This window comes from Phascolarctos cinereus, unplaced genomic scaffold, assembly GCF_003287225.1.
Source record: "Phascolarctos cinereus isolate Bilbo 61053 unplaced genomic scaffold, phaCin_HiC Scaffold_5;HRSCAF=322, whole genome shotgun sequence".
Classification (NCBI taxonomy): domain Eukaryota; kingdom Metazoa; phylum Chordata; class Mammalia; order Diprotodontia; family Phascolarctidae; genus Phascolarctos; species Phascolarctos cinereus.
In genome coordinates, this window is record NW_027555958.1 from 335565909 (window position 1) to 335592503 (window position 26595).

The 26595-nt window shown below is 36.3% G+C and overlaps 1 protein-coding gene across 1 annotated transcript in view; it reads left to right on the forward strand.

Moving 5' to 3' along the window:
* MAP3K21 (mitogen-activated protein kinase kinase kinase 21) overlaps nt 1-25875 on the forward strand; it is a 65032-nt gene extending 39157 nt beyond the window's left edge. Inside the window, 7 exon segments of the mRNA XM_021000421.2 lie at nt 4583-4823; nt 11224-11346; nt 19113-19229; nt 19743-19893; nt 20264-20361; nt 20896-21672; nt 23029-25875. Of these exon segments, the coding sequence (XP_020856080.1) occupies nt 4583-4823; nt 11224-11346; nt 19113-19229; nt 19743-19893; nt 20264-20361; nt 20896-21672; nt 23029-23435 (1914 nt within the window). The 3' untranslated portion in view covers nt 23436-25875.
* The last annotated feature ends 720 nt before the right edge of the window (nt 25876-26595 follow it).

Consider the following 26595-nt stretch of genomic DNA (forward strand, 5'->3'; position numbering starts at 1 on the left):
GGGCCTGGAACAGGCCCTAAGTTTTACACACAAGCATTAGGAGCAGAACATGGATGATACTCCTTGAAGGGAAACTAAGAAATAGTGGCTAGACAGGTAGGAGAACTGGGAGAAGGGAGTGTCACCAAAACCCAGGGAGAACAGACTATCCAGAAGAGGATGATCAGTGGTATCAAAAGCTATACAAGAAATAATGAGTACTTATTTTTAAAAAAGTCATTGGATTTAGCAATAAAGACATCGTCTGTAACGTTGGAGAGAGAATGGTTTCTGTTGTGATGGTATCAAAACCCAGACTGCAGATGGTTTAGAAGTTAATGGTGGATGAAAAAGTAGAGACAATGTATATAATAGATAGCTTTTGCTAAGAATTTGGCTGTGAAAATAGAAAAAGTGACTGGACACAATCTTTTGAGAAAATAATTAAAACAGTCAAATTTAGATATCTGCCTTCTGTTTTATTTTTTAGATTTTTGATAGTGCATTTTTGCCTTTACTTCATTTTTGAGCTGTATTGTATGAAACAAAAATGTAGCTTTTTGCAAGCTTCTGAATTTATTTGTAGTTTTTACAGTACTTCTTTTCCAGTTTGTAAATTTTATCTTTTTTTTTTGGATAAGTATAAAAAGTATCATGTATGTGTTCTATCTCATTTTCTTATTCATTTATTTCTTAAGGTGGGAGATATAAGACTTTGAATTAATGGTCAGTAATGTGGCTCTTGTCTTGGTGTTATTCAGAAAACTCTAGGCCTCCATAGATACTGGTTCCTCCTGGGATTCTTGGCTTCTTATCTGTGTGTGTCTGTCTTTGTGCACGCGGGCATGCACCTGTCTTTGAACCACTGTGAGAAATAATGTTGCTGTTAATGATTAACATCTGTTGCCAGGAACCTGGATTTTCCATTACTAAAATGACCAGTGCCAAGCAGTTAAATAAATATTACAACTGGTAATCTGACCAACTAAAAGAATTAATTCTTTGTGTGCTTTATAATTTGAAAGTATTCGAAAAGGCCCTGAGGTTTTTGATTTCTTTTTTAATGTTTAAAATCTCCTTAGAGGAAGGATTTTTACCCCCTTCTTTTATCTTATGATCTTCTATTTTCTCTTAAATAGAGTTTTTAAAAAGCAACTTTTTCCCACAGAGCCTTTCATTTCAAGGAGAAGGTAAACTTTTTCTGCTTCCTCTTACCTATCTAGTCTTTCTTATAACAGAGACTCACATTTTGAGAGGATATTTCCTCTGCTCAGGACTTAAAAAAATTATTCTTCTTTCAATTACCAATTATGACAAAAAAAGAAGCAAAATTAAGTTCTTTATCTAGCTCTATTATACTGCATCTAATTTAACACCAACATGTTGATAAAAAAAAACATTGCTAGTCAGCAACTATGGGAGAGATAGTAGGGAAAGAGGTAGGGACTAGCCTGTTATTTCATTGATAATAGAGAATTTCCAGATGATGAAATTCTCTCTACCTATATAGGTTGGAACCTTCTCAGCAATTTATAATCTTAGTTGCTTAGAGCCCTGAAAAGGTTAAGTGATTTGCTTCTGAATCACGCAGCCATTGTGTGTCAGAGGCAGGATTGGACTTCAGATATTCCTGGCTCCGAGGCCTGTTTTCTGTCCCCTAAGATACTGCCTGTTAAGGAGAAATAATGCTGAATTAAATTAGGAAACTGAATAAAAATAATCAAAGTGTAACTAAACTAGAGTAAAACGTAACTTGCAATTACTGGGGGATGTACAGATTGAAAAAAATGAACAGGTTGAATTGTACAGTATTTTAAAAATTAATTTATTTTGAATTATCAACAATCACTTCCATAAGCTTCTGAGCTTCAATTTTTCTCCCTCTCTCTTCCCACCTCCCTCTCCAAGATGGCACGAAATCTGATATAGGCTATACATATACATTCCTATTCAACATATTTTCACATTAGTGATGTTGTAAGAATTAGAGCCAATAGGAGGAACCACCAGAAAGAGGAAACAAAACACAGCAAAAAGGAAAAAAAATAGCAAATAGTATTTTTTGATCTGCATTCAAGCTCCATAGTTTTCTTTGCATGTGGATAGCATTTTCCATCATGAGGCCTTTGGAGATGTCTTAGATCCTTGTATTGCTGAGAAGGGTTAAGTCTGTCATTAGTCATCGCACAACATGGCTGTAACTGTGTACGGCATTCTCCTGGTTCTGCTCATTTCTTTTCTTCTTTTTTTTTATTAATTTATTTTGATTTATCATCAATCACTTCCATATTCTTTTAAGTTGAAAATTTTTCTCCCCCTTCCTCCCCCCTACCCTCCCCAAGACGGCACACAATCTCATATAGGCTCTACATTTACATTCCTATTAAACATATTTTCACATTAGTGACGTTGTAAGTAAAAATTAAAACCAATAGGAGGAACCATCAGAAAGATGAAACAAAACTCAACAGAAGGTAAAATAAGTGATAGCGATTCAACTTCCATAGTTCTTTCTTTGGATGTGGACAGCATTTTCCATCACGAGTCCTCTAGAGATGTCTTAGATCCTTGTAATGCTGAGAAGGGTTCAGTTTAACAATATTAGTCATCACATAACACGGCTGTTATTGTGTACAAAGTCCTCTTGGTTCTGCTCATTTCACTCAGCATCAGACCATAAGTCTTTCCAGGTTTTTCTGAAGTCTGCCTGCTCATCATTTCTTATAGCACAATAGTATTCCATTACATTCATATACCACAACTTGTTCAGCCATTCCACAATTGATGGGCATCCTCTCAATTTCCAATTCTTTGCCAGTACAAAAGAGCTGCTATAAATATTTTTGCACATGTGGGTCCTTTTCCCATTTGTACAATATTTTTAAAGAAATGAATTTAATTCATAAATAGGGATTAACATTTACCAAAGTTATTCAGTAGAAATCTTAACTTGAATTAATAAATTGCTAAGGGTGAATGGTATTTTGTACCCAGAAGTCATTTGAAGAAAGCTGGGGTGCTTCACAGCATTTTAAGTAAGTTTGCCCTTCTGCCCTGCAATCTTATTTATGTTGTCTGTTGAGAAATCCCCTTCCCCACACTTTTCCCTTTGGTTTTGAAAAAGTAAACTTCTAGCTAAGGTAGAGTTAGTTGCATCTAAATTAGGGAAATTTTTCTGTATTGATTTGCTACCATACTATAGTAGTGTTATTTATTTATTTGTTTGTTTGTTTGTTTATGGGTGGGAGCAGGGGTTTTTGGGATTGTTTTCTGTGAAGATTTGGAATTAGATTGCCATTTGAATCTGTCTGCAAATACTTTCTGGACAAGGGATTTAGGGAACATTGATGTTATTTGAGTTTCCCCAGCCTCATTTTCTTTTGTGAATCTATCTTGTATGATGTGTGGTTCTCCACAAATTGCATTCCTTAAACAGGTATATTTAAAATGTGACTTGCTTATATGGTGTAAGAAACTGTAATACAAAATGTATAGCTACATATATAACTAACATTTCATGTGAAAAGATAGCTGTGGTTTCTAACAAAGACACTCTGAATAGTCTGTTCTAAGATGAAATGTGGCTGGGGCTGTGTAAATGGAAGCTTATAAATTTGTTGCTTTTTCTGCAAGTGCTTGATTTATTAGTGGGGTGATTTAGAAAAGAAAGTAAAATGGTATAGCACTAAAGGGAGTATTAATGTCCTAGATAGAGGCCAAAACAGAGTGCAAAGTTGAGAGGAACGTCATTTAAAATTGTAGAATTGCTTAGATATAATGTTGAATTACTAATTACGAAGATGAAACACTCTATGGATTTTCTTTAAGTTCATATATTGTCTTCTAAAAAAGAAGTCATTAATATTAATAACTCATAAACCATAAAGTATTTTAATAGAATTTTATTATTTACTGTTTAAATCCATAAAGATTTGGAAATAAAGATGAACTTTGCAAATGAGTGTTCCCTTCTCTTAGACTTATATGTGAAATTCTGAGGTAATACACTCTAATGTTTGATGGATCAGGCTTACCACACTTGAGTTTTTACGTTTCCTTTCTCTGTGAGTAGTTCTGTGAACATAAACTTAAGTTGCTAATAATTAGGGAAGTCTTGTTGAATCTGCCTGTAAAGAATCCTTTTGTAATGTGAATAATTTCCTAAATTCATCTGTTTTGTAAGTTTTGTAAGTAAGCAGTGAACCATGTTGGTATATTATCACCTGCATGAGAGGGACCAGGTCAAGAGAGTTTGTACATATTAGAGAAATACAAAGAGCAAGACTGAGCCTGTGCAGAGGCATTTGAGTTTAGCCTAAGTTAATAATTATGTACTGAAAAAGTCTTAGCACTGACTTTCTTACCTACAAAGAGATCTGCCCCTTTGAAGACTGGAATTACTATGTGGTTGAGGGGGCAGGAAAGAGATATTTCAACATTTCAGTTTTGCAGGGGATAAGGTTCTTGGTAGAAATAGTAACTTATTTGGATAAATAAAAGATCAGAAATGTAATTTTTTTGTACCTTAATCCAGTTTATTATATATGTAGATATGAATACACATGTCTCCATATACACATGTGGCTTTTTTGTCTTGTTTTAGGAACTGCGGTCCCGTGAAGAGGAGCTAACTAGAGCAGCTCTTCAGCAGAAGTCTCAGGAAGAATTGTTAAAGAGGCGCGAGCAACAACTAGCAGAACGAGAGATTGATGTTTTAGAGCGAGAACTCAATATTTTGATATTCCAATTAAATCAAGAGAAGCCTAATGTAAAAAAGAGGAAAGGAAAATTTAAGAGAAGCCGTTTAAAACTGAAAGATGGACACCGGATTAGTTTACCCTCAGGTGTGATTTTGACTTGAATTTCTATAGATTTTTATGTGTATTTAAAGGAGAAAAACAAATCTGTCTGAAATTTATCATGTATTGACACAAAAATGCCCTTGGTCTTTGGCCCAGGTTGTTTGTTTGTTTTTGGCCCAGTTTTAACATATTTAAGTCATTTAAACAATTTTGTGAATCTCTACGTAGTGGGAGAAAGGGGAAAGGATGGTTTTAAATCCTAAAGTTGAACATATTTCCTTACCTCTTCCATGTGATTATAATGAACCATTTACATGTTCATAAGAGGTAGCATAAAAATAGAATTATATTTTCTTTCTTCTTTTGTAGTTGACTGGTACCTGTGTATGATATATCAGAACCATTGAATTCCAGAGTTGGAAAATATCTCAGGGGCCATCTAGTACAATTTATAACTGTTCAACATCCCAACAAATAATCCTTCAGCAGTTGCTTGTTGGTTGACTGCTGCCTGTAGAATTATTGAAATACTACAGAAATACTGTAGTATTTTAAGGTGAATTCTTTTGGCAGGTGGCACTGTATGGTGCAGCATATTGATGGGTTTGGAGTCAGAGGCCCTGCGTTTGAATATTGGATCCCCCACTGTTGCCAGCTTTTAGCCATAGCAACAGGCACACCAGTTTCCTGAACTTTCTCTTGTTTCAAATGAGGGTTGGAGAGACTGTGCAGATAGATGACTGCCCCATGATGCCCTTTGGACAAGCACTTCTCCATCTCCTATTCTGCAGAACCTTGCCTAGGATACAATGAGGCAAGCAAGGCACCCTAACCTCTACCTGCTCCTGACTGCTTTGAGAATGGCCTTCTTGGGTCTCACAGAGCACATTTTCATTTGCCAGGAAGCCAAATCTCAAGGGAAGATCTGAACATTCTCTTCTCCTGTCTCACTCAAAAAATTTCTATCTATTGATTTTCTCTCTGGGCTCACTGCTCACTTTTTAGAAGAGTCTCCACGTCTTGGTAATCCTGAACTCTTAGTGGCAGATACGCAAACCCTGTTCTTCATGCTCATCTTGCTACTGTGTCAGGCCTGTCAACCCTCGCCTTCCATTGCCCCACTCCAGATCTGCCTCCCCTTTCCATTGTACCCTCTGGAATTCCTGCTGCATAGATAAAAGTTTCCTTTCATCTTAAACTTCTTTCTTTCTCACACCTTCAGCTTTCTGGCCCTCACAGGAACATAGCTCCCTTCCAAAGACGTATGTTCATTCATTACTCTTTCCAGTACTGTCCTCACTTTCTCTCCCAACTCTGGTCATGGTGGAAGAGTGAAAGTACTGTTTGCTCTCCATTAATACTTCCAGACCCTCCTACAATCACTAAGGAACCTCCCCTCCTTTAAGGTTCATACTATCCAAATGTGTTACTGAGTCTACATCCAGGTGGCTGTGTGGTAATTATTTATCAACATCTAGGATATTTTCCTTCCTTCCTCAATGAATTCAGTGCAAGGTTCATAGTCTTTTTCTCCTCCCCATCTCCTGCAATCCTGTTAGGAGATTTAAAGATACATGTTGATGCTCCCTCAAATACCCTAACTTCCCAGTTTCAGTTCCTTTGACTCCTCCATCATACCTCAGCTATACGCAAAGATGGTTATACCGTTAGTCTTGCCGTCTCCCATAAATGTTCTGTGTCCTTGTCCATGAACTTTGAAATTCCTTTATTTGATCATAATCTTTTATTACTCCATCTTTCTCTATGCATTATGACCCCACTTCTTCATCCTCTCTGTGACCTCGATTCCTTCCACCCCTCTTATCTTTTCCCAGATATCACTGCTGCACTGGCTATACTCTCCTCCCTTCTCTATATCTACCCCTTGTTGAATCAACTCAACTTTGCTACCCATCATCTCGAATTTCTTGTCCCTTTGTCTGGTCTTGCATTGCCAAATCCCAACCCTGAATTACTCTAGCCGCTTCTCTCCTTCACTCTTATTCACTTGCTCCTGTGGAGCTCGAGAGAATCTAGAAACTGTGCTGACTGGGTCTTCTACAAATTTATATTATCTGACAGGACCTTCATTATAGCAAACAGATGTTCTCTTCTTCCCTCATTATTTCACTGTCCCACTCTCCACAATACCTGTTCCAGATGTTCCTGTCTCTCCTTGAGTTTTCCAGGCATTCCCTTTCACTGTCTCATTAACCCTTTCACTCTCTTACAAGGTCTTACAAGCCCTCTGTCGTCTGGCTTCTGACCTCATCATTTAGCAGTAACTACCCTCTTCAAAGTCATTAATGATTTTGTAATTACCAAGTCTCAGGGTCTTTTCTCAATTTATCATTCTTGATTTATCTATAGCATATGGCACTGTTGATCACCTTCTTCTCTGTATACTCTTTCTTTTTGACATTCCTTTCTCTTAGTTCTTTTTCTGTCTGCTCCTTCTGGATCTTTTTTTTTTTTTGCCTTTCTTTCATCAGTGTCACATGCTCTAGCTGTTGGTATTCCCCAAGGCTCTACTCTGGGCCCTCTTCCCTTTTCCCTCTAGTCTGACTCACTTGGTTATCTCCTCAGCTCCTGTGGGTTCAATCACTATCTCTGTGCAGATGATTCCTATATCTGTATACCCAGCCTTTGACTCTGTCCTGAGTCCCACATTGCCATCTGCCTTTTTGACATCTTGAACTGGATGTTAAATCAGTCAGTGTCATAGACGCAGCAAACACAATATGTCCAAACCAGAACACATTCTCTTTTCCCAAAAATCCTCCCATCTTCCCAACATTCCTACTACTGTCAAAGAAGCCATCATCCTCCCAGTCACCCAGACTTGTATCCTTGGTATCATCCTCAACTGTTAACTCGCCCTTGCCTCACATATCCAATCCATTGCCAAATATTAACAATTGTACCTTAACAGCTTCTCTTCTGTATGTCCATTTCTTTCCATTCACAGAGCTTCCATCTAGTTTAGGCCTCATCGCCTCACCTGGAATACTGCAAAAAACCTGCTAGTCAGTCTCACTACCTTAAATCTCTCCCTCTTTAATCCATCCTTCACTCAGCTGCCAAGATGATACACAGATCTGACCCTGTTATCTGCCAGCTTAATATGTTTCTGGTGACTCTGGGTTACCTCCAGTATCAAATATAAAGTCCTTTGCTTAGTGTTTAAAGGTGTTCGTAACTTGGCTCTTTTCTGCCTCTTCAGTCTTCTTAGGCCTTACTCCCCTCCCCATACTCAGTGGTCCAACTACCCTGGCCTAATTTGCTGTTTTTCATAACACTTCATCTGTAGGCCTTACAGCTTTGTATTTGGCTGTTCCCCCAACCATAGGATGCTCAGTCCTCTTAGTTCTGCTTCTTAGTTTCCCTGGCTTCCTACAAGACACAACTCAGACCCTACCTTCTACAGGAGGTCTTGTCTGGGCCCCCTTCCTTCTAGTGATTTCCCTGTTCAAATGACCTGCCATTTACTCATGTATCTGGTATGTACATAGTTATTTACATGCTGTCTTCCCCCTTGGAATGTAAACTGTTCTTACCTTTCTTTGTATCCTCAGTCTTTTGCACTGTGCTTGGCACATAATAAGTGCATAATCAATATTTGTTGGCTGACTGACTGACAAGACTTTTATCTTCTTGGGGCCTTCTTCTTGTGTCTGAAAACATTTAGTAGGAGTATCTTAACCAAGCAGATATGTTGTCTTTGCCACTTAGTACCCTGGGAACCTTGCACAAATCATCTAAACCTCTTATGAAGGGATTGAACCGGATGGCCTCCAAAATCTCTTTGAATTCAGAATCTATCTATCTTTTACGTATTTATTTATTTACTTTGAACTCTAAATCTATAATCTTGTTTTTCCCTTTAGGGAATATTTGAGAAACTTGTATTTAAGAAGTATTTTATGGAAGAAGTGAAAATGTACCAACACAAGTCTATAATCTTCACTTCATATAATAATGAAATATAACTCAGTATACTTGCTTTCTTCTTAAAGTGTACCTTGGCTTACATCCAGAGAGAATAAAGATAGTCTTAAGTTCATATCAGATTTATTTCATTCCAGGATCATACTTCATGGGTCTTTTTTCTTTATCTGAGGAAAGGAGACATTTTTGGTCAAAAAATACATCAACTTGTCAGCTTTTAACTTGCAGGTTGGATCTTGAAAAGAGAGTCCTAATTGAACTATAATTAAAATTCTGAAGCAACTCCACCATGGTATAGTGGAGAGTAAATTTGTAGTCAGAGGACCTGGGTTCAAATCCTGCCTCTGACTCCCCATGTGATCGTGAGCAAGTGACTTTTCCTCTCTGGGTTTCAGTTTCTGTATTTGTAAATGGAGAAGGATGGACTAAATGATTTCCATGGTACCTTCCGGCTTTTGATATGTGCTCCCTTTTTTCTCTGAAAAAAAGAATAAATTTTTAGTTCTGTTATATAAAATCCAGCATTGTTATTTACTTATCAGTCCACAAGATGGTGCTGGGTTGTTATAAAACACACTATCCTCATCTGTCTTAGTCTCTTCCCTGTGCTCCTATTTCCCTACAAATATAATAGATGATGACAGTTTGTAAGGAATTCCTAGAAAGTATAATAGGTAAATACTAAGATGATTTATTTGTTTTTGAAGGTTTAAATGTCTTGAAAACTAAAAAGAGATTGGGGCAAATCTTTAAAGTAAAAGCACTCACATTTTTTTAAATAGTCAAGTTATTTATAGAAATGTCCATATTTTAGTCTTGTTGATCATAAATAGCAAGACAACATTTATGCTTCAGAAGATTCAGAATTTTGTCATTTGGGGTACTGTCTCCCTCTGACGTGGATCACCATACCAGTAAACATTCTTAAAAGGTTTGCTATCAAAGTGTGTCATCAGTTGGTGGTAAGGTGATGGTAATGAGGCATTCTGAACTCAGGCTGGTCCTTAGTCAGCAAATTTAAGATCAGTAAGCACATAAGAAGTGCCTATTCTGTGCTAGCATTAGGCGCTGAGGATGCAAAGATAAAGGTGAAACAGTCCTTTCCATCAAGGCTCTTTCATTCTCTCTAGGGAAACATTAGCGTGGCACATAAGCATCCTGAATTTACAGTTAGCTAATCTGAATTTGAATCTCAACTCTGTACTTAGTGCCTTTGTGACCTATGGCAAGTTATTTAGTCTCTCTAAGGCCTCAGTTCCTTATCTTCATTTGAAAGGACTTCCGTTAGACTACCTCTGAAATCCTTTTAAGCTCTAAATCTATGAGGCTGTGATCTTAGATATAAAATAAATAGAGGTATTCCAGAGGGACAGCACTAGCAACTAGGGTGGGGTGAGGCAATCAGGACAGGCCTCTCACATAGGAGGTGGTATTTGAACTGGAAATGGAATGAATCTAGAGATACTAAGAGGCAGATGCCATCCTTGGACCTCCACTGAAAGCCTTTACATCTTTGTGTAGGATTCACCTATTTAAGGAGGAAGTTATTAGAATTATTATGATTAAATAGAGCTTTTCACCAGGCATCAGTGAAGCATTGTTTTTTTTTTTAAATAAAATACATTTGTTATTATTTTGCCTCTGAAATGTAAGCGTGTATGTATATTCTCTTAGTATAGGTCATAGATCTAGAGCTAGAAGGGGTGTTGAAGGCTTTGGAGTCCAGTCCCCTCATAATGCAGATGGAGAAACTGAAGCAGGGAGGTTGAGTGACTTGCTTAAGGTCACACAGATATTTGGTAACAAGCACGATTTGAACCCAGGCACTCGAATGCTAGAACACCAGTGCAGAATTCATCATGAAAGGTCGATCTATATGCCATCTGAAGGGATGACCTTTGATTCATAGATTTAAGTTCTGCTTCTAGAAAATAAAACATTCAAGAGAGGTGGTACTTTTAGGCAAAAGTGGCATTGTGGTTTGCTGACTTGTTTTTCAACAAAAGCACTTGGACCTCTTTGGAGAAAAGGTACTCTACCAGAAATGAGCCAATGTCTCCTCGTTAACTTTGTCTTTGCAGTTTGCCTGACCTTTATTTAATACTTCCAAACAACCATATTCTCCTGCTTGTGCGATAGAGTCCAACAACAGTGCTTGTGTTCTGTGGGAGAAAGTACTGAAGACTGTTTTCCTCTGATTGTATCCTGTTGCACACTATTTATCCCAGCATACTGCTAGGCTGTTTCTCTTACATATTAGTTTTATGAATTCCCGCATTGCATTTACAGTGAATTTATAGGCAAGACTTCAGTGCTATAAATTAAGTTCCGGAGATATATTCTTTTGAGGAAAGAGCTAGGAGTTATATTTTCACCATTTCCTGTACTGTTGGGTTTTTTTACTTGATTTATATGCCAAAGAAATAGGTGTACAAGACTTAATTTATATACCTGAAATGAAAGTTCAGTATTATTTCCTTTTTTTATCCAACAGATTTCCAACACAAAATAACAGTGCAGGCCTCCCCAAATCTGGACAAACGAAGAAGTTTAAACAGTAATAGTTCCAGTCCACCTAGTAGTCCAACAATAATTCCTCGACTTCGAGCTATACAACGTAAGTTATAGATTTCTTCTCTCCTCAGTCTCACTCATCTTCTCACTATTACGTAAGCCTAATTAATTATAATGATTATTGTGAACCAATAATAATAAAAAATGTTTAATGCATTGTGAGCAAATATATATGTTCTTTAGCTGTTTTGGAAAATAAAAGTTGGTTTTGGGTTCCTGAGAAATCACAGAATCTCAAATTGCGCAGGGACCCAAGAGGCCATTTAGTCTCCAACCCATATCTGAATAGGATCCTCTTTATAATGCCCTTAACAAGTGACCATCTGGCCTTTATTGGAAGACCTCTAGTGAAGGAAATTCACTACTATCTCAAGAAACCGTCCTTTTATGGGATAGCTGTCACATTTCTTGGATTGAAAGTTAATATTTTCAGATTCAGTACAGTTCCTTAATAGTCTTACGGGGTAGATGAAGATTTTGAAGCAGAATGAAGAGTTTGAGAATTTATTTTGTAATTTTATCATTATCTTGTAAGATAGGATATTTAACTCTCTCACCTCAAGATTAACAGCCTAGGTAGTATTTAGATTTCTCTCTCTTCCCTCTGCTCTTCTCCCCTAATTGCCTCTTCCCACTCTCATTCCCCCTTTCTACCTTTTCTCCCCTTCTTTCCTTTTCCTCTTCTCAGAAATAGTTATGATTCTTGGAGAAAGAACTATTTATTTGACAAGAAAATTGTATTCATCCATTTTTCCTATTTGCCTGTGCTAATCTGAGCTTCAAATTAGTTGCTAAATGAAAACCTACTAGAATTTTAAAAAAACCCAAAAACTGATTGTTTCCTCCCCATCAAAGGTGATTGACTTCATGTGTGTACCTGTTGATGCATCTAGTAGTGATCATTTGTATAATGAAGTAAGACATTTTACGGCAGTGATTTGTGTTTCCACATCCATTTTTGACAGGAAGAGTATTTCTCCTAAATAATTACCAAATGTATTATGCTTAATTGAAGGTTGTATATTCATTGGCCTAGATTGGACAGATTCGCAGAACTGACACCAGAAATTCCTTGGAGAATTGAGCAATTGAGTAATTTTCACAGAAGGCAACTTGGTGTAGTAGACTTTGGATTCAGGTGTTGAGTTCCAGTCTCACTGCTGATACCTAATAGATATGTAACTAGAGAGCTGAGAACTAACTGTAAGTTATGGAGGGATTTTGATCTGCCTAAGGTGAAAGAAAATCGCAGGTCCTTAATAGACTAGCATTACTGGCATATGTGTATGTGTGCACATAGATATGTGTGTGTATATGTACATATATATAGTGTGTATGTATAAAATGCATATATGATACATATGTCTATATGTATGTATAGAAAAGCTCTAAGTATATTTCTCTATAACTCTACTTTTTATATTTAGCAAACGTTTCTATTTTGTTCTTGCATGAATAAACTAAAATAGCAATAAGTACTATTTTGTTGGCAGTGGCTAAGGTGGTGAAAAGGAGAATGAATCAATGGTCTTAATGGTCTTAACCCTTCTGCCTTCCCTTTTTTTTTTTATCTTTTTAAAAATTATTGGGGCAGCTAGGTGGTGCGGTGGATAGAGCACCGGCCCTGAATTCAGGAGGACCTGAGTTCAAATCTGGCCTCAGACACATCACACTTAGAGATGTGTGACCCTGGGCAAGTCACTGAACCACACTGCCTAACCAAAAAAAAAATATATTTATTTTTAGTTTTCAACATTCACTTCCATAAGATTTTGAGTTTTAAATTTTCTCCTTCTCCTTCTTCTCCTCCCTTCACAAGATGGCATGCAGTCTGATATAGGCTCTACTTATACATTCACATTAAGCATATTTCACATTAGTCATGATGTATAGAAGAATTAGAACTAATGGGAGGAATGACAAGAAAGAAGAAATAAAACAACAAAAGAAAAAGAGAGCAAATAGTATGCTTCCATCTGCATTCAGACTCCATAGTTCTTCCTCTGAATGTGGATAGCATTTTCCATCGTGAGTCTTTTGGAGTCGTCTTAGATCCTTGCATTACTGGGAAGAGCTAAGTCTATCAAAGTCAATCATCCCACGATGTGGCTGTTACTGCATACAGTGTTCTCCTGGTTCTGCTCATTTCACTCAGCATCAGTTCATGTAAGTCTTTCCAGGTTTTTCTGAAGTCCATCTGCTTGTCATTTCTTATAGCACAGTAGTATTCCATTACATTCATATACCACTGCTTGTTAGCTATTCACCTATTGATCGGTATCCCCTCAATTTCCAGTTCTTTGCTACCGGAAAAAGAGGTGCTGTAAATATTTTTGTACATGTGGATCTTTTTTTTCCCATTTTAATGATCTCTTTGGGATACAGACCTAGAAGTGGTATTGCTAGGTCAAAAGGTATGGACAATTTTATAGCCCTTTGTGCATAATTCCAAATTGCTCTCTAGAATGGCTGGATTAGTTCACAACTCCACCAATAATGCATTAGTGTTCCAATTTTCCCACATCTTTTCCAACATTTATCATTTTCCTGTTTTGTCATTTAGCCAATCTAATAAGTGTGATGTGATACCTCAGAGTTGTTTTGATTTGCATTTCTGTAATCAATAGTGATTTAGAGCATGTTTTTCATATGACTGTAGACAGCTTCTTCTAAATACTGCCTGTTCGTATCTTTTGACAATTTATCAATTGGTGAATGACTTGTATTCTTATAAATTTGACTCAGTTCTCTATATAGTTGAAAAATGATGCCTTTATCAGAGATACTGGCTATAAGAATTGTTTCCCGGCTTTCTGCTTCCCTTCTAATCTTGGTTGCATTGACTTTACTTGTGCAAAAACTTTTTAATTTAATGTAATCAAAATCATCCATTTTGCCTTTCAAATGTTCTCTATCTCTTGTTTGGTCACAAATTCTTCCCTTCTCCATAGATATGATAGGTAAAACTATTCCTTGCTCTCCTCGTTTGCTTATAGTATGAGCCTTTATCTCTAAATCAGGTACCCGTTTTGACTTTATCTTCATATAGGGTGTAAGATGTTGGTCTCTGCCTCATTTCTGCCATATTATTTTTCAGTTTTCCCAGCAGTTTTTGTTAAATAGTAAGTTCTTATCCCAGAAGCTGGAGTCTTTGGATTTATCAAATAGTAGATTACTATAATCATTGACTATTGTGTCTCTACCATACCTTTTTAAATCTACTCTTAACTGGTAGTCCTTTGATTGATGCATATTGAATATGGTATGTGTTTATTAAGGAAGTTTAGCCAGGACACAATCATAGCTATATTAACAAGATGATAAGAAGATTCAACTATTCAAGGGGTATGTATTATAAAACCTTTTTGAGGCACCTCTAATCAGAAAACTCCTTGTATTCCACCTCTAATAATATCTGCTGTAAGCTTTTAACAAGTGGAGGCTTTGCCTCCAAAAGAGCACAATTAGATCTTGGTCATTAGTACAACCCTTCCCTTTTCTCTGTACTCTCGCTCATTCCACTCTAAGGTAGAGCCTTTCTACTGACCTCTTGCACATTGAAAAAGCAAAATCCTAATGGGCTTGGTTTTTTTTTTTCAATTAATGTGTTTATTTTCTTTACCTTTCCCCTCCATCCATTCCACATTTGGGGAGAGAATAAAGAAAAACAAAACCTTTGTAATAATTATGCATAGTTGGGCAAAACAAATTCTCTTGTTGGTCATGTCCAAAAATATTTATCTTATTCTGCATATTTAGTTCATCCCCTCTTGGGCAGGAGCGGGTAACATTCTTTATCATCAGTTTTCAATAATCATGGATTTTTCAGAAATAACTTTTACTGATTATAGATCCAAATTCTGTTCCTTCACGCTGGGTCACTCACTCCTAGCTCCTCGGATTAACTAGTCCCAGTGACTTCCTTGACTTCTCTCTCTGTTACATGTCCCTTGGGTAGTGTCCAAGAGAAATCTCTCCTGCCTCTGCTTCACTCTCTTCTGTTGGCTCAGGTCACAGAAGCTCCTGTTCTTGCTGTGCCGTCATAGGCCCTGCTGCTCCTCGAGGACAGATTCTGGTTGGCAGGCGCTCTCAGCTTTTAAGCCTCTGGTTCATTAACGTGCTCATCTGACTCTTCTTAGTTTTCTTCACTTTTCATTGTTGGGTCTTAATCCATGTCATACCCACTACCTAGGTGACCCTCAAGGCTGTCTTGGGTCTTCTTTTTTCCCCTCTCTCCTCTCACTGGGTGACGTCATTAATTCCCTTGGGTTCAGTTATTATTGGAGTGAAAAGGATTTCCAGATCTATATATCCAGCTATACTCTCCATCCTGAGGTCAGTCCCACATCACCAGCTTGGATATCTCGAATTGGATGCCCCATAGGCATTTCAGTCTTGGCATGTCCATTATTTTTCACCCCACACTTTCACTGCTTCCTTATTTTCACCTTCTGTCATGGGTTCTACTAGTCACCCAGGCCCACATCCTCAAGGTCATCTTTGACTCCTCCCTCTCATAACCCTCCAAATCCTGTTTTAAACTCTGGGTTTGATAAACTGCCAAAGTTTTGCCAGCAAAGCATGCCACACCAATCTGATTTATCTTGTACCAGTTCCTCAGTCTTCATCATCCAGTCTCACCAATTTGATATTTAGTTACTTAAGGAGTATTCATCCTTAGGCTCATTTCATATTGGTCTGCCAGCTTCCTAGTCTTTCTGCAGTGCCTTTTGGATCTCCAGCTTCTTTCCTAACAAATGCTTCTACCACTTTAGACTTTACAGCTAACATCTCTTTCATCTCTCTGCTTTAACCAAAATAGAATTCTTCTGTAAGGTTGTAATAAATAAGACGGTATGGCAGAGTAGAAAGAACACTGAATTTGGATTCTGACTCTGCCGTTCTTACCGCCTGTGTAAACTTAAACACAATTAACTTGTTACAGATCTCTTACATCTGTTGCCACCCCTCTGTTTCCAATGCCACCACCCTAGTATATAGCTCCTCATTTATACCTTTCTGGACTAGTGCAATATCCACCTAAACTTTCTTCTTCTACTGCAGTGTCTTTGCTTTCCAATTAATCCTTCATACTGCTGCCAGAATCGTCTTTCTTATTGCTGGATTTCTTGTTTCAGTATGTATTGATTTTGATATAATAGTATTGCTATCTATTGTTTGTCTAATATCCTTAGAAGTCTTAATTAACTCTAAAGGGCAAGTTATCGAGGGCTATGTTATTTTTGTAAGTTGACTCTTCTTGTGATCTTGTTATAATTTACCCATGACATGGAAGAGTTGTGCTGCTGTCTAGACTTTCTGAAATGTTGGTTAGTTAGTGACCATTACAATATTTTGTTGCCTGTTGAATTTGCATATTAACATGAATCTGTGCAGATTTTCCTTTAAAACTGGAAGTACTGCATCATCCTTGTTAGTTCCTCAAAATTGTGCATCAGACACACTGTTACCAATTTGAATAGCCATCATCAACAAGCATTTATTAAGCATCTCTTATGTGGGTTATACAAAGACAAAAGAGATAGTCTGTGTTGTGATGGACCTTACCTTCTACTAGGGCCTGGGGTGGGGAGGGTGGGAGAGGATACAATAAGTGCACAGATGCATAAATTCAGGATGTATGTATGTATGTATGTATGTATGTATGTATGTATGTATGTATATATGTATGTTTGTGACTTAAGTAAGTTTAAACTGCATTAGACTTTTGGAACAACCTTTATAGATGCATAGATGTAGAAATGCAAAAATGATCTGGGGAAGTACTCCTAGTAGGGAGCATCAGAGGCTTTCTTATTTATTGACTTTAGTTTCACATATTATTATAATGTGAATTTGAATTTATTTGGTTGCTCTAAGATTCATTAAGAGAGTTTTAAAAAAATAATAGGTTGCTAATTATTTGTTAAAGAAGGGTAAAAATAAGGTGACAGGTAGCTTGCTGGACTTTGTGGATTTAATTCATATAGCTTTTGACTTGAAACACCAGCAGTGTGCTCAACAATCTTCAGTGGTTCCTGAATAAAGTTCATCTTCCTTTGTTTGTCATAGAAGGCCTTCCACAGTATGACATCACTCTACATTTCCAGCCTCATCTTTCACATATTATACTTCAGTCAAACTGGACTGCCTACCCGGAGTATTCTTTGAGCCTTCCTACCTCAGTACCTTTATTCATGTTGTTCTTTGTGTCTGACATATGCTTCTTCCCATTCTTCCTCTGTGGAATTTCCTGCCTGCCCTTCAGATTTATCCCGGATGTCATGTTCTTCATGAAGGTTTCCTGATTTCTTTTTTCTTGGTACCCAACTCCAATTAGACCTCATGAAATACATGGATATAGCACTTTAATGTGATTTTATATACATCTTCTCATTGGATTCTTTTAATAGTCCTATGATGCAAGAGCTCCTGGTATTATTGTCCCAGTTTTCATGTGAGAAAACTGAAGTCTTTCGAGGTTAAATGACTTGCCCACAGTTACTTCTTAGGTATCAGAGATGGGATTCAGCTTCCATTTCTCTCACTTCCAATTCCAGCATTCAATGTTCAACAATGATATAACATGGTGATTTTGTTTTACTTATGAGGCTTTATGTTTCGTGAGGCCGGGAGTCAGTTTCCTAGCAGTAAACAGTGGTCTAAAGGTAGTAAGAGTTCAGTCTGTTCTTATTGATTGTTCATTTTATACTCGTGGGAAATAGATCAGTGGAAGCCAGAAGTTCTGTGTCTATTTAGGAAAAAAAAATAGGATGAAAATTAGGTGATTTGGCAAGTTTGTGTTTTGTCTCTGAAACTTTTCTTACTTCCTTCAGGACATTCCAGAATTCCAAAAGTTCCATGTATACCTATATACATATGTACATGGCAGATATGTTTGTGTACTTACACATAGACTTATGCATGTGAACACACACACACACACATAAATATATATATATACATATATATATATATATACATATATATATATATATGTATGTATATGTAAGTATGCATGTATGTGTCAAAAAGTATTTGTTAAGCACTTACTACGTACCAGGTACTATGCTAAACTTGAGATGCAAAAGGTGGAGAAAAGGTAATCCCTTAAGGACATGATAATCTAGTGGAGGGAGACAACATAAATAGGCACGTCCAAGATGCATGTGGAGATCTATTTAGTAAGAGTTCCAAACTGAATCTCATGTATTTATTGGTTAAATTAAAGTTCAGAAGATTGGGATAAAAGTTTGTCAAATAAAAGTACAACATGAAAGTTAGGTTTTATATATATGCACATATTAAGAAATATTGTTAAAGGATAAAGTTGAAGATTAAATATTCAAGGACTGATTTATGGTATATGAATTCACTTGATAAGAATGTGGTTGACCTTGAACAAAATTCAAATGTGTGTGTGTGTGTGTGTGTGTATTTAATCTCCTTATTCTCTTCAAATGTATTTTTTTTTTAAAAAAAGTGAAGAACACAGGCCTTCATTTTATCTTACAACTCTCTTGATATTAGGGTTATGTGGTATCACATAGAAATGGATCCCTACCAACTGCATATTGCTTGCATATTGATTTGACCAGAAATCAACATTTTTTAAATTGTCTTTTTATTTACTTTTAAATATTTCCCAATTACATTTTAGTCTGGTTCTGGCCTCAGGCAATGCTGGCCTGCATTTGACACGTTTATGCTTATTAAAGATAATGACTAATTTTGTAATTTTTTTGCATTCTTTAGCTTATTGATGGTATGTTCACTAAGTATATAGTAATAATAACCATTTTTCCCCAGTGATTTCAAAATCAGATGTAAGTACTTCTCATGACCGGAGAAACAGTATATATGTGTACCAGCAAGATGTAGATATCACAAGTGAATATGTACTTCCCTATGAGGGAATGAAAAAAGGCAAGACACAATTAAATTGTAAAGGGTTTGGGGGTTTTTGTGACTAATTTTTTTAATCATAATTAAGCTTGAAGACTGAGCATTTAAGTATAAAGTATTAATGTGAAGTTCTCTAATTCAACTCTTAAAGAAACTGTAATGCCACAAGTTAGACATCTCAATTATTTCATTGAAATTATTCTGCTAAATAAAATAAAAATTAAATGCTCAGTTGGGTTTTCTTTCTTCAAATAAAAATGGAAAATCATGAATGGCACAGCATGTGAAAATAAGACCAGATCCTTTCTGCTACCTTCTTCTTAATTTGCATCTTTCCTAATTATTTTGTCCATTCTCTTGCTGCTTTTTTGATTGGAAAAAGCAATTTGTGGTAGCTGTGGGTGAAATAAATAATTTCTTCATCAAGTAAATAAGCCCTTTTAGTAGGTATCTAAGTAAGAGGGTGCTGCTGGTGATTTGATTACTGTAACAAAGCAGTGAATGGATCCGTGAGTGATTTTTCTCTGTATCTAGTCACCTCAGATGAAAGCAACAGAACATGGGGCAAAAGCACCACTTGTCGCCAAGAAGAATTTGAAGATGTGAAGAGAAACTTCAAGAAGAAAGGCTGTACCTGGGGACCGAGTTCAATTCAAACAAAAGAGCGTACGGACTGCAAAGAGAGGTATATCAATTTACTGCTGGTTTTTACATCACTAGTGTGACTAGTATCATTGCTTTTAGCATTTGTTGTATCTGATCACTCAGTTAGCTGGCCTTTCCTTTAAGAAGATTTAACTTCTCATTATGAGGCTTTACTTTACTTTTATTTTTGCTTGCTCATGTTGACATTATATGCATTATTATACTGATCATTCTTTATTAGCTCTTTTTAAAAAATGATAGTCTGATAAGACTTTATTCTTTTACTTTTCAGAATTAAAACTTAACATTGTCTTTTAATCACTTTCCCCATGACCTAACTGGATTTTACTTGCCAGTAAGCTATAATTTGTGTGATTCACTCATGTCAGAAAAATATATTTCTTTTTCAGAGTAAGACCCCTTTCAGATGGCAGTAATCCTTGGTCAACTATCTTAATGAAAAATCAGAAAACTGTGCCTTTAGCGTCATTATTTATGGACCAACAAGGTAAATGTGCTTGTGTTAGTTATAGACTCAGAACTTGGGATTTGTTTGTGTTAGACTTAAAATCTGAACTTTTTAATGTTTTTTCAATTTTTGTGTTGGGGAGAATATATTTGGAGGAGAGGGTTAATAGGTAGTATTATCTAATCCCTTCCGTCTTTAGAGAATAAATAAAGCTGTCAGCTTTCCTGTTGTTTTTCACCATTGTTAGATAGTCTTCTTGGGGAGAAATTCTCTTCATGCTATGTATTATAATCCATTGTTTTACTAGGTTGAGATTCAGTACTTCAATTAGAGTATCTGTGACTTTACATTATTTTGTTGTGGTTACATTTATTTTATTGAGCTTGTAGTTTTGAATTTTCCAAGGCAACTCAGAACCAACTTATTTTAAAAAGTATTAGAGTGGAATTAAAGTAAAAGATATTAAGTTATTACATTGGGAAATGTAGGTGATGTAAAAACAAAAGATTGTGAAATATTATTTTATAAAAAAAAAAAGGTACTACTACATTTGAACCTATACCTCTGATTTAGGTATCTCTCCAGAGCAGAAACTGTTCCCTGATGGACTGGACAACAAAAGACCAAAGCAAATGAAATTGATGAATCAGGCCTATGTTGATCTACCTCTTTGGAAAGATGATCAGGGAGATAACATTGTAGAACCTGAAAGCTTTGAAGAGGGAACCTCTGCAAGTTCTGCAGCCAGCACTCCCCAAATGACTCCCACAAATAGTCTTAGCAGAACACCCCCCAAAAAGAAAACTGAATCTGCATTATATGGATGTGCTGCATTATTGGCTTCCGTAGCTTTGGGATTAGATATTAGGGAACTAAATAAGGCACAGCCTCCTGATGAATTGTTGCCCAAAGAGGATAAGAAGAAACGTGAGGGAATATTTCAGCGTGCTTCTAAATTACGAAGAAGTTCCAGCCCTCCTGCCAGATTGCAGTCTAAAAGAGAAGATGTTAACCTTTCATCATTAAGCCCATCATCAAACACTGTGAACCTCCTGTCCATGCCTTCCATCTCCACAAAATGTTTGCTACACCCAGATAGTGAAGACACATTTGTGGGTACTTGTGATACAGACATTCCCATTATAGGAGTTTCCCCTGTAATTCAGGGAAGTAACTGTGAGCCTGCTGCAGTTTCAGGACTTGTGACTGATCATAGCTTGTCGAAGAATGTGCCTTCCTCTCCTTTCACAAAGCAAGTGTCTGGAAATGTGCCAAATAATGCTTCATCAAAAATGAGGGTATCATGTCATAGACGCACTGTGTCTGACGGAAATGCTTTTCAGACAACAGGTGGGTTGTTTAAAATATGCAAATATATAACTGAATCTACATTAGGTAGTAAAAATAAGTTATTTGGGGACACTCTTCTGCCTTAGTTAAGAGTTTCCTACTCCTGGTCCAGTTCCTTTTCTCCCTAAAATATACTTCCACTGTTATTTATAGTGAGAGCTGGTTTAAGCATCTGATGATGAGAGGCTGGGGAAGCGGTGAATGGAGAGCACTAGTGGTAGAGTCAGGAATTCCTGGGTTCAAGTCTTAGTTCTCACATATCCTGGTTTTGTGATCCTCAGAATGCTACTAGGCAGCTCTGTAAGACTAAAGACTCACAGAACAATTGCCATGTGCCAGTCTTAATTAGTAAAGGAAATTCCCTCACCAGGAGTTCCCCATACCATTCAACAGGATATATGGCCAAAGCTAACCCCCCAAATATCAATTTTATCAAATTAATTTTATTAATAACGGGTCTATAATATGTAAGGTAGTGTCTTTTTTTTATTATTTATTGGTATAGTGATCCTCTGAAAATTAGACTTGAAGTTAAGATTGGTAGCTCAGCACTCTCCTCCCCACCAAAATACTTGCTATCAGCAAATATTTTAATCTCCATGTTGACTTTTTATCAGAACACTGAGTAGTTCATTTTTAGGTTCTTTTGAAAGTTAGTAAAACTTAATAGAATAGTAAAAATATTTTATATATTTTAGTGGAAGAATGACCATTCATGAAAAAAGTCATTTTAACAAAGTACCCCTGTTTGCAAGTCACGTAGAACCCTCTGTCTAAATCCATAAGGAACTAGACTACTTTTGTTTGTAAGATAATCAACATTTGTCAGCCAAATGTGAAGCAATGAAGAATAGTATTAAGCTGAGGTGTTGCCAGTGTTTGAAATCTACCACTGTCTCAGAATCATAGAGAAAAAAATTTGTGTATTTTAAGGTTGTATAATCTTAGCAGCTTTTAAAAATTGATTTCAGAGTAATTTTAAGCAAATATATTTTTTAAAGAATGGTTTCCAAAAGACCTCTACCCAGCCTTCATTCTAATCTGAATTTTTTAAGTTTACTTTAAACATTATAATTAATAATGGTGCTAATATTTTGAAATACTTTTGGTTATGTATCACTACATTTTCCAGTCATGTGCAGCAAATGAAACAGCTGTCACCAACATGGTCTTCAGGCAAATACTCAGTGTCCTAGTGTTTATGACATGGTAGCTCTCCAGTGTTTGCCCACCATTTTCCCATTAGATTCTCACTTCCAAATGATTACTTAGTTGACTTAGCCATCATGGCCATATGACTTTTTTGAATGGAAGCTAAAATTCCTCTAATTACATCTTGTCTTTACATTCTCGTAGTTACTTGCTCAACCAACGGAGTCTCCGAACTGCCACTTCTTCAAGTTTCTGGGATGCTGCACTTCCCATCTGTTCATCAGAGAAATCTGCCAAGTGAGGTCCCACTCGAAAAACAAAGTGCTGTCAGTATCATACCCAGACCTCGCCCTTCTTCTCTGAGAAGTGGAGTAAATCCTCAGCAGGTTCTTCCAGAAAGTGCAAAACCTAGTACTGCACAGACAGGTAGCCCAGGACCAAATGCTGACTGTCTACTTAGTACCAAGGAAAGAACTAAATTCCACGTACCCTCACTACTGGACCTCGATGTGGAAGGTCAGAACAGGGACTACACTGTGCCTCTATGCAGAATGAAGAGCAAAACTAGCCGGCCATCTATATATGAACTGGAGAAAGAATTTCTATCTTAATTTTAAGTGCCTTATGCTTTTAAAAGCGTTTCTGTTTTTAATGAGAACAACTTAAAATCATGTGTCTACCTTCTAATGTTTCATGCTGCTGTGTTTTCAAAAGCTGTGGCCGTGTTACCAAAACAGTAGTAGATATCTTTAACTTTTGGAAAAATATAACATTGTTGTTAGCTTGCCTGTATTGTCTTTTCACTGGAACCACACCTAGTAACTTGAAGTGCACAGAAGTGTAAACCTAGAAATGCACAATAATGTAAAGCTATCTGCTGGATAATAGAGTCTTGATCAGTCTTAACTTTTAGGATTGTTTTTCTCTTTCTCCCTCTCCCCCAGTCACAAAAAGAAAGACTTCCTAAAAATGATGATGCTTTGAACCACTTTTCCCCTTTCTTCAAAAAGGAAGGGGAAAAAAAATGCTATAAATTTGTTAATTGTGAATGATGTGATGCAAAAAACCATTAGGATAGGGCTAGGAATTGGAAGCTCCCAGATGAGGAAGCTCCCTCTAAGCTGTCTCCTTTTCAGCAACTTCCAGTCTTAGTGCCTAGAGCACTGAGATGTTTGGTGATTTACCTAGAGTCACACAGCCAGGATGTGGGATTTGAACCCAGGTGTTCTAGGCTCTGAAGTTGACTATCTACAGCTCCACACTGCTTTGCTAATGTTGTATAATTTTGAAGATAGGTGACCGAAATCAATGTAGGATTCTATTAAACTACCTAACCTTGACATTAGGATTACCAGACAGCTTATGTAGTGACTTCACCCTATTTGAGTAAATTTCACTGAATATGCCTTATAAATACTGACTTCATAGAATTTATGAGGAACCTAATATAGCTGAATGATGTTTGAATGACTATCTTGTACCCACTGAAGAAAGTTTTTTCAGTTGGCTCTTCTCTTGGTAAGAGAGAATTCTAAAATTAAAGTAACCGTCTTATTTTGTACCTGAAAATGCACAACTCTTATTCCCTAGAAATATTTTGGGTAATAAGTAAACTGAATTTAAATGAAGCTTTGTTATTTCAAAGATAATGTAATTTTAGTGATGGCAAAATTACCTAGCACCTTAAACCAAATAGAATTTATTATTTAAATAAACACATTTCAAGATCAGAGATCAGCTGTTGGGAATTAAATATTTTACAAAATTATTTGACATTTCAGGTAATCTTGAACAGTTGTTAAAAGGCAAAGGCAAATAGAAATTACTCAGGAATGGGAATATAGAATATATCCCTGAGTACACTAAGAATGTCATAGACTACTGAGTTGTTAAAAATTGTATTTCTATTTGGATGATGGTGCTTTCATTAAATTTTGTGGGTTTCTTTCTAGAAAATCTATTTTGTGAACTCTCACCTTGTTTAATATTATCAGTTTGGAAGCACACTTATTTTTTTTTTAATTGCCATAAATTTTTAAAGTAATATTGCTTAATTTTTCCTTTAAATTTCTATTCAAGTTAAATAGGCACATTTTACTAAACTGAAATTTTAGTGTTTGAAAATTAAAATTTCACGTTTGAAGTGCATAGTAAACAATTTTTCAAAAAAAAATAATAGTACTTAAATTATAAAGCTGTATCTTTTTGAGTACATTTTGTAATTGTTTTTGTTACTATGACCAGAACATAAAAGGATTAATGGTATATGTATGTCTTATCCTGAGGGAAACAATCTCTAGGTTGCAGTAAAATCTCAGGTACTTAATTCATTATTATTCTATTAAATCAAGTGGTTCACTGTAATACTTAAGTTTCAATTTTTGATAATTTGTTGAATTATTAGTGCTAGATTTTGGTCTTTATGAATACATTACACCAACATTGTTGGCCACTAAGTTTTCAGCCATTAGTGTATGTAACCTACAGACAAAATTGCAGGAGATGCCTAAAATAATGAATTTGTGCAAAAAAAAACAGAAACAAAAACAAAAAACCCTGAACTTACTTACCTGTAATTTTATTTCTACAGAAACAACATTTTGCATTGTACTCCTTTATTGCTTCCTTTCCTAACCGTACATCTTTTAGATCCCTTAGTAGCTTCTCTAGGCCAGTTTGCATTCTGATGAACTGAGATATGAAAGTATATTATAAATAAAGACAATTATCTATCAAAGTATGAATTCAATCTTACATGCCACTGCAGATATTGGGGTGGGGGAGATGATCAAGATTTGTTGTAAATTTGTGATTTCTTTTAATGTGTTGCTGTCTGTAGCATAATATGGTCGTATTTATTTTCATGTAGATTGAATAGTATTTCTAGGATAAAAGATAAATTAAGGTGATCACTGTTAGTAAACAATTTAAGGTGCTTATACTGCAGAAATTTAAGGTATCTACTTGATATGCTGTTTTACAAAGCCTTATGACTGAAAGATGTTTACATATGTTGTATTTTTTTAAAAAATAAACTTTTTTAAATAGCCAGTCTGCTGCTCAGTGGCTTTGGCTTTCTGCAAATTCTTATATCAAGATCTCTGTGATACTTTATCTTGTAGCCAGTGATAAAAAGAATTTCCAAAGGATAAATACCACTGATGTTTGATAAGCAAAATGCACATATAAATATGATGAATGTTACAGCTTTCAGCCTGGCACGTAGTTGGTGCTTGATAAATTGCTTGTTGACTGACTGAATAGATTTAAGGTCAGTTGGTGACCTCAGATAGCTTTGCAACCAGAACACAAGCTCTGGCGAGTTCTGCCAAGCTAAAGTTCTTAGAGTGCAGACCTGAGCACTTCCTGGATCATGTATCTGCTCTCTGAAAACCAGCTGAGCCAGATTCAGAGAGGAGAAGGTTGGCCACCAGGTGGGCATTTGTTTGTTTGGTTGGTTTTTTTGCTTTTAGCCACAACTCATTTAAGCTATATTTCACCCTGGACTATTCGAAATCTTGTTAGATTTTTCTTAAATGTATTTTAATCAGCTTTATATTCTGATACAGAACATAACTGTTGTATCTTTGAGCTCTCTTGGAGGCCAGTTTACAGCAAAAAGGAGCTTTTCTCCCAGGGTCAAGTGGAGCTGATAAAGTATCTGTTTAATTGAGTACATTTAATTATTGTTGAATTACCAACAAATTTCAAGCAATATCCAGTAACTGCTAATCCTTGGTTAGAAGGTGAAGCACAAAGCAGCTAGAAAGT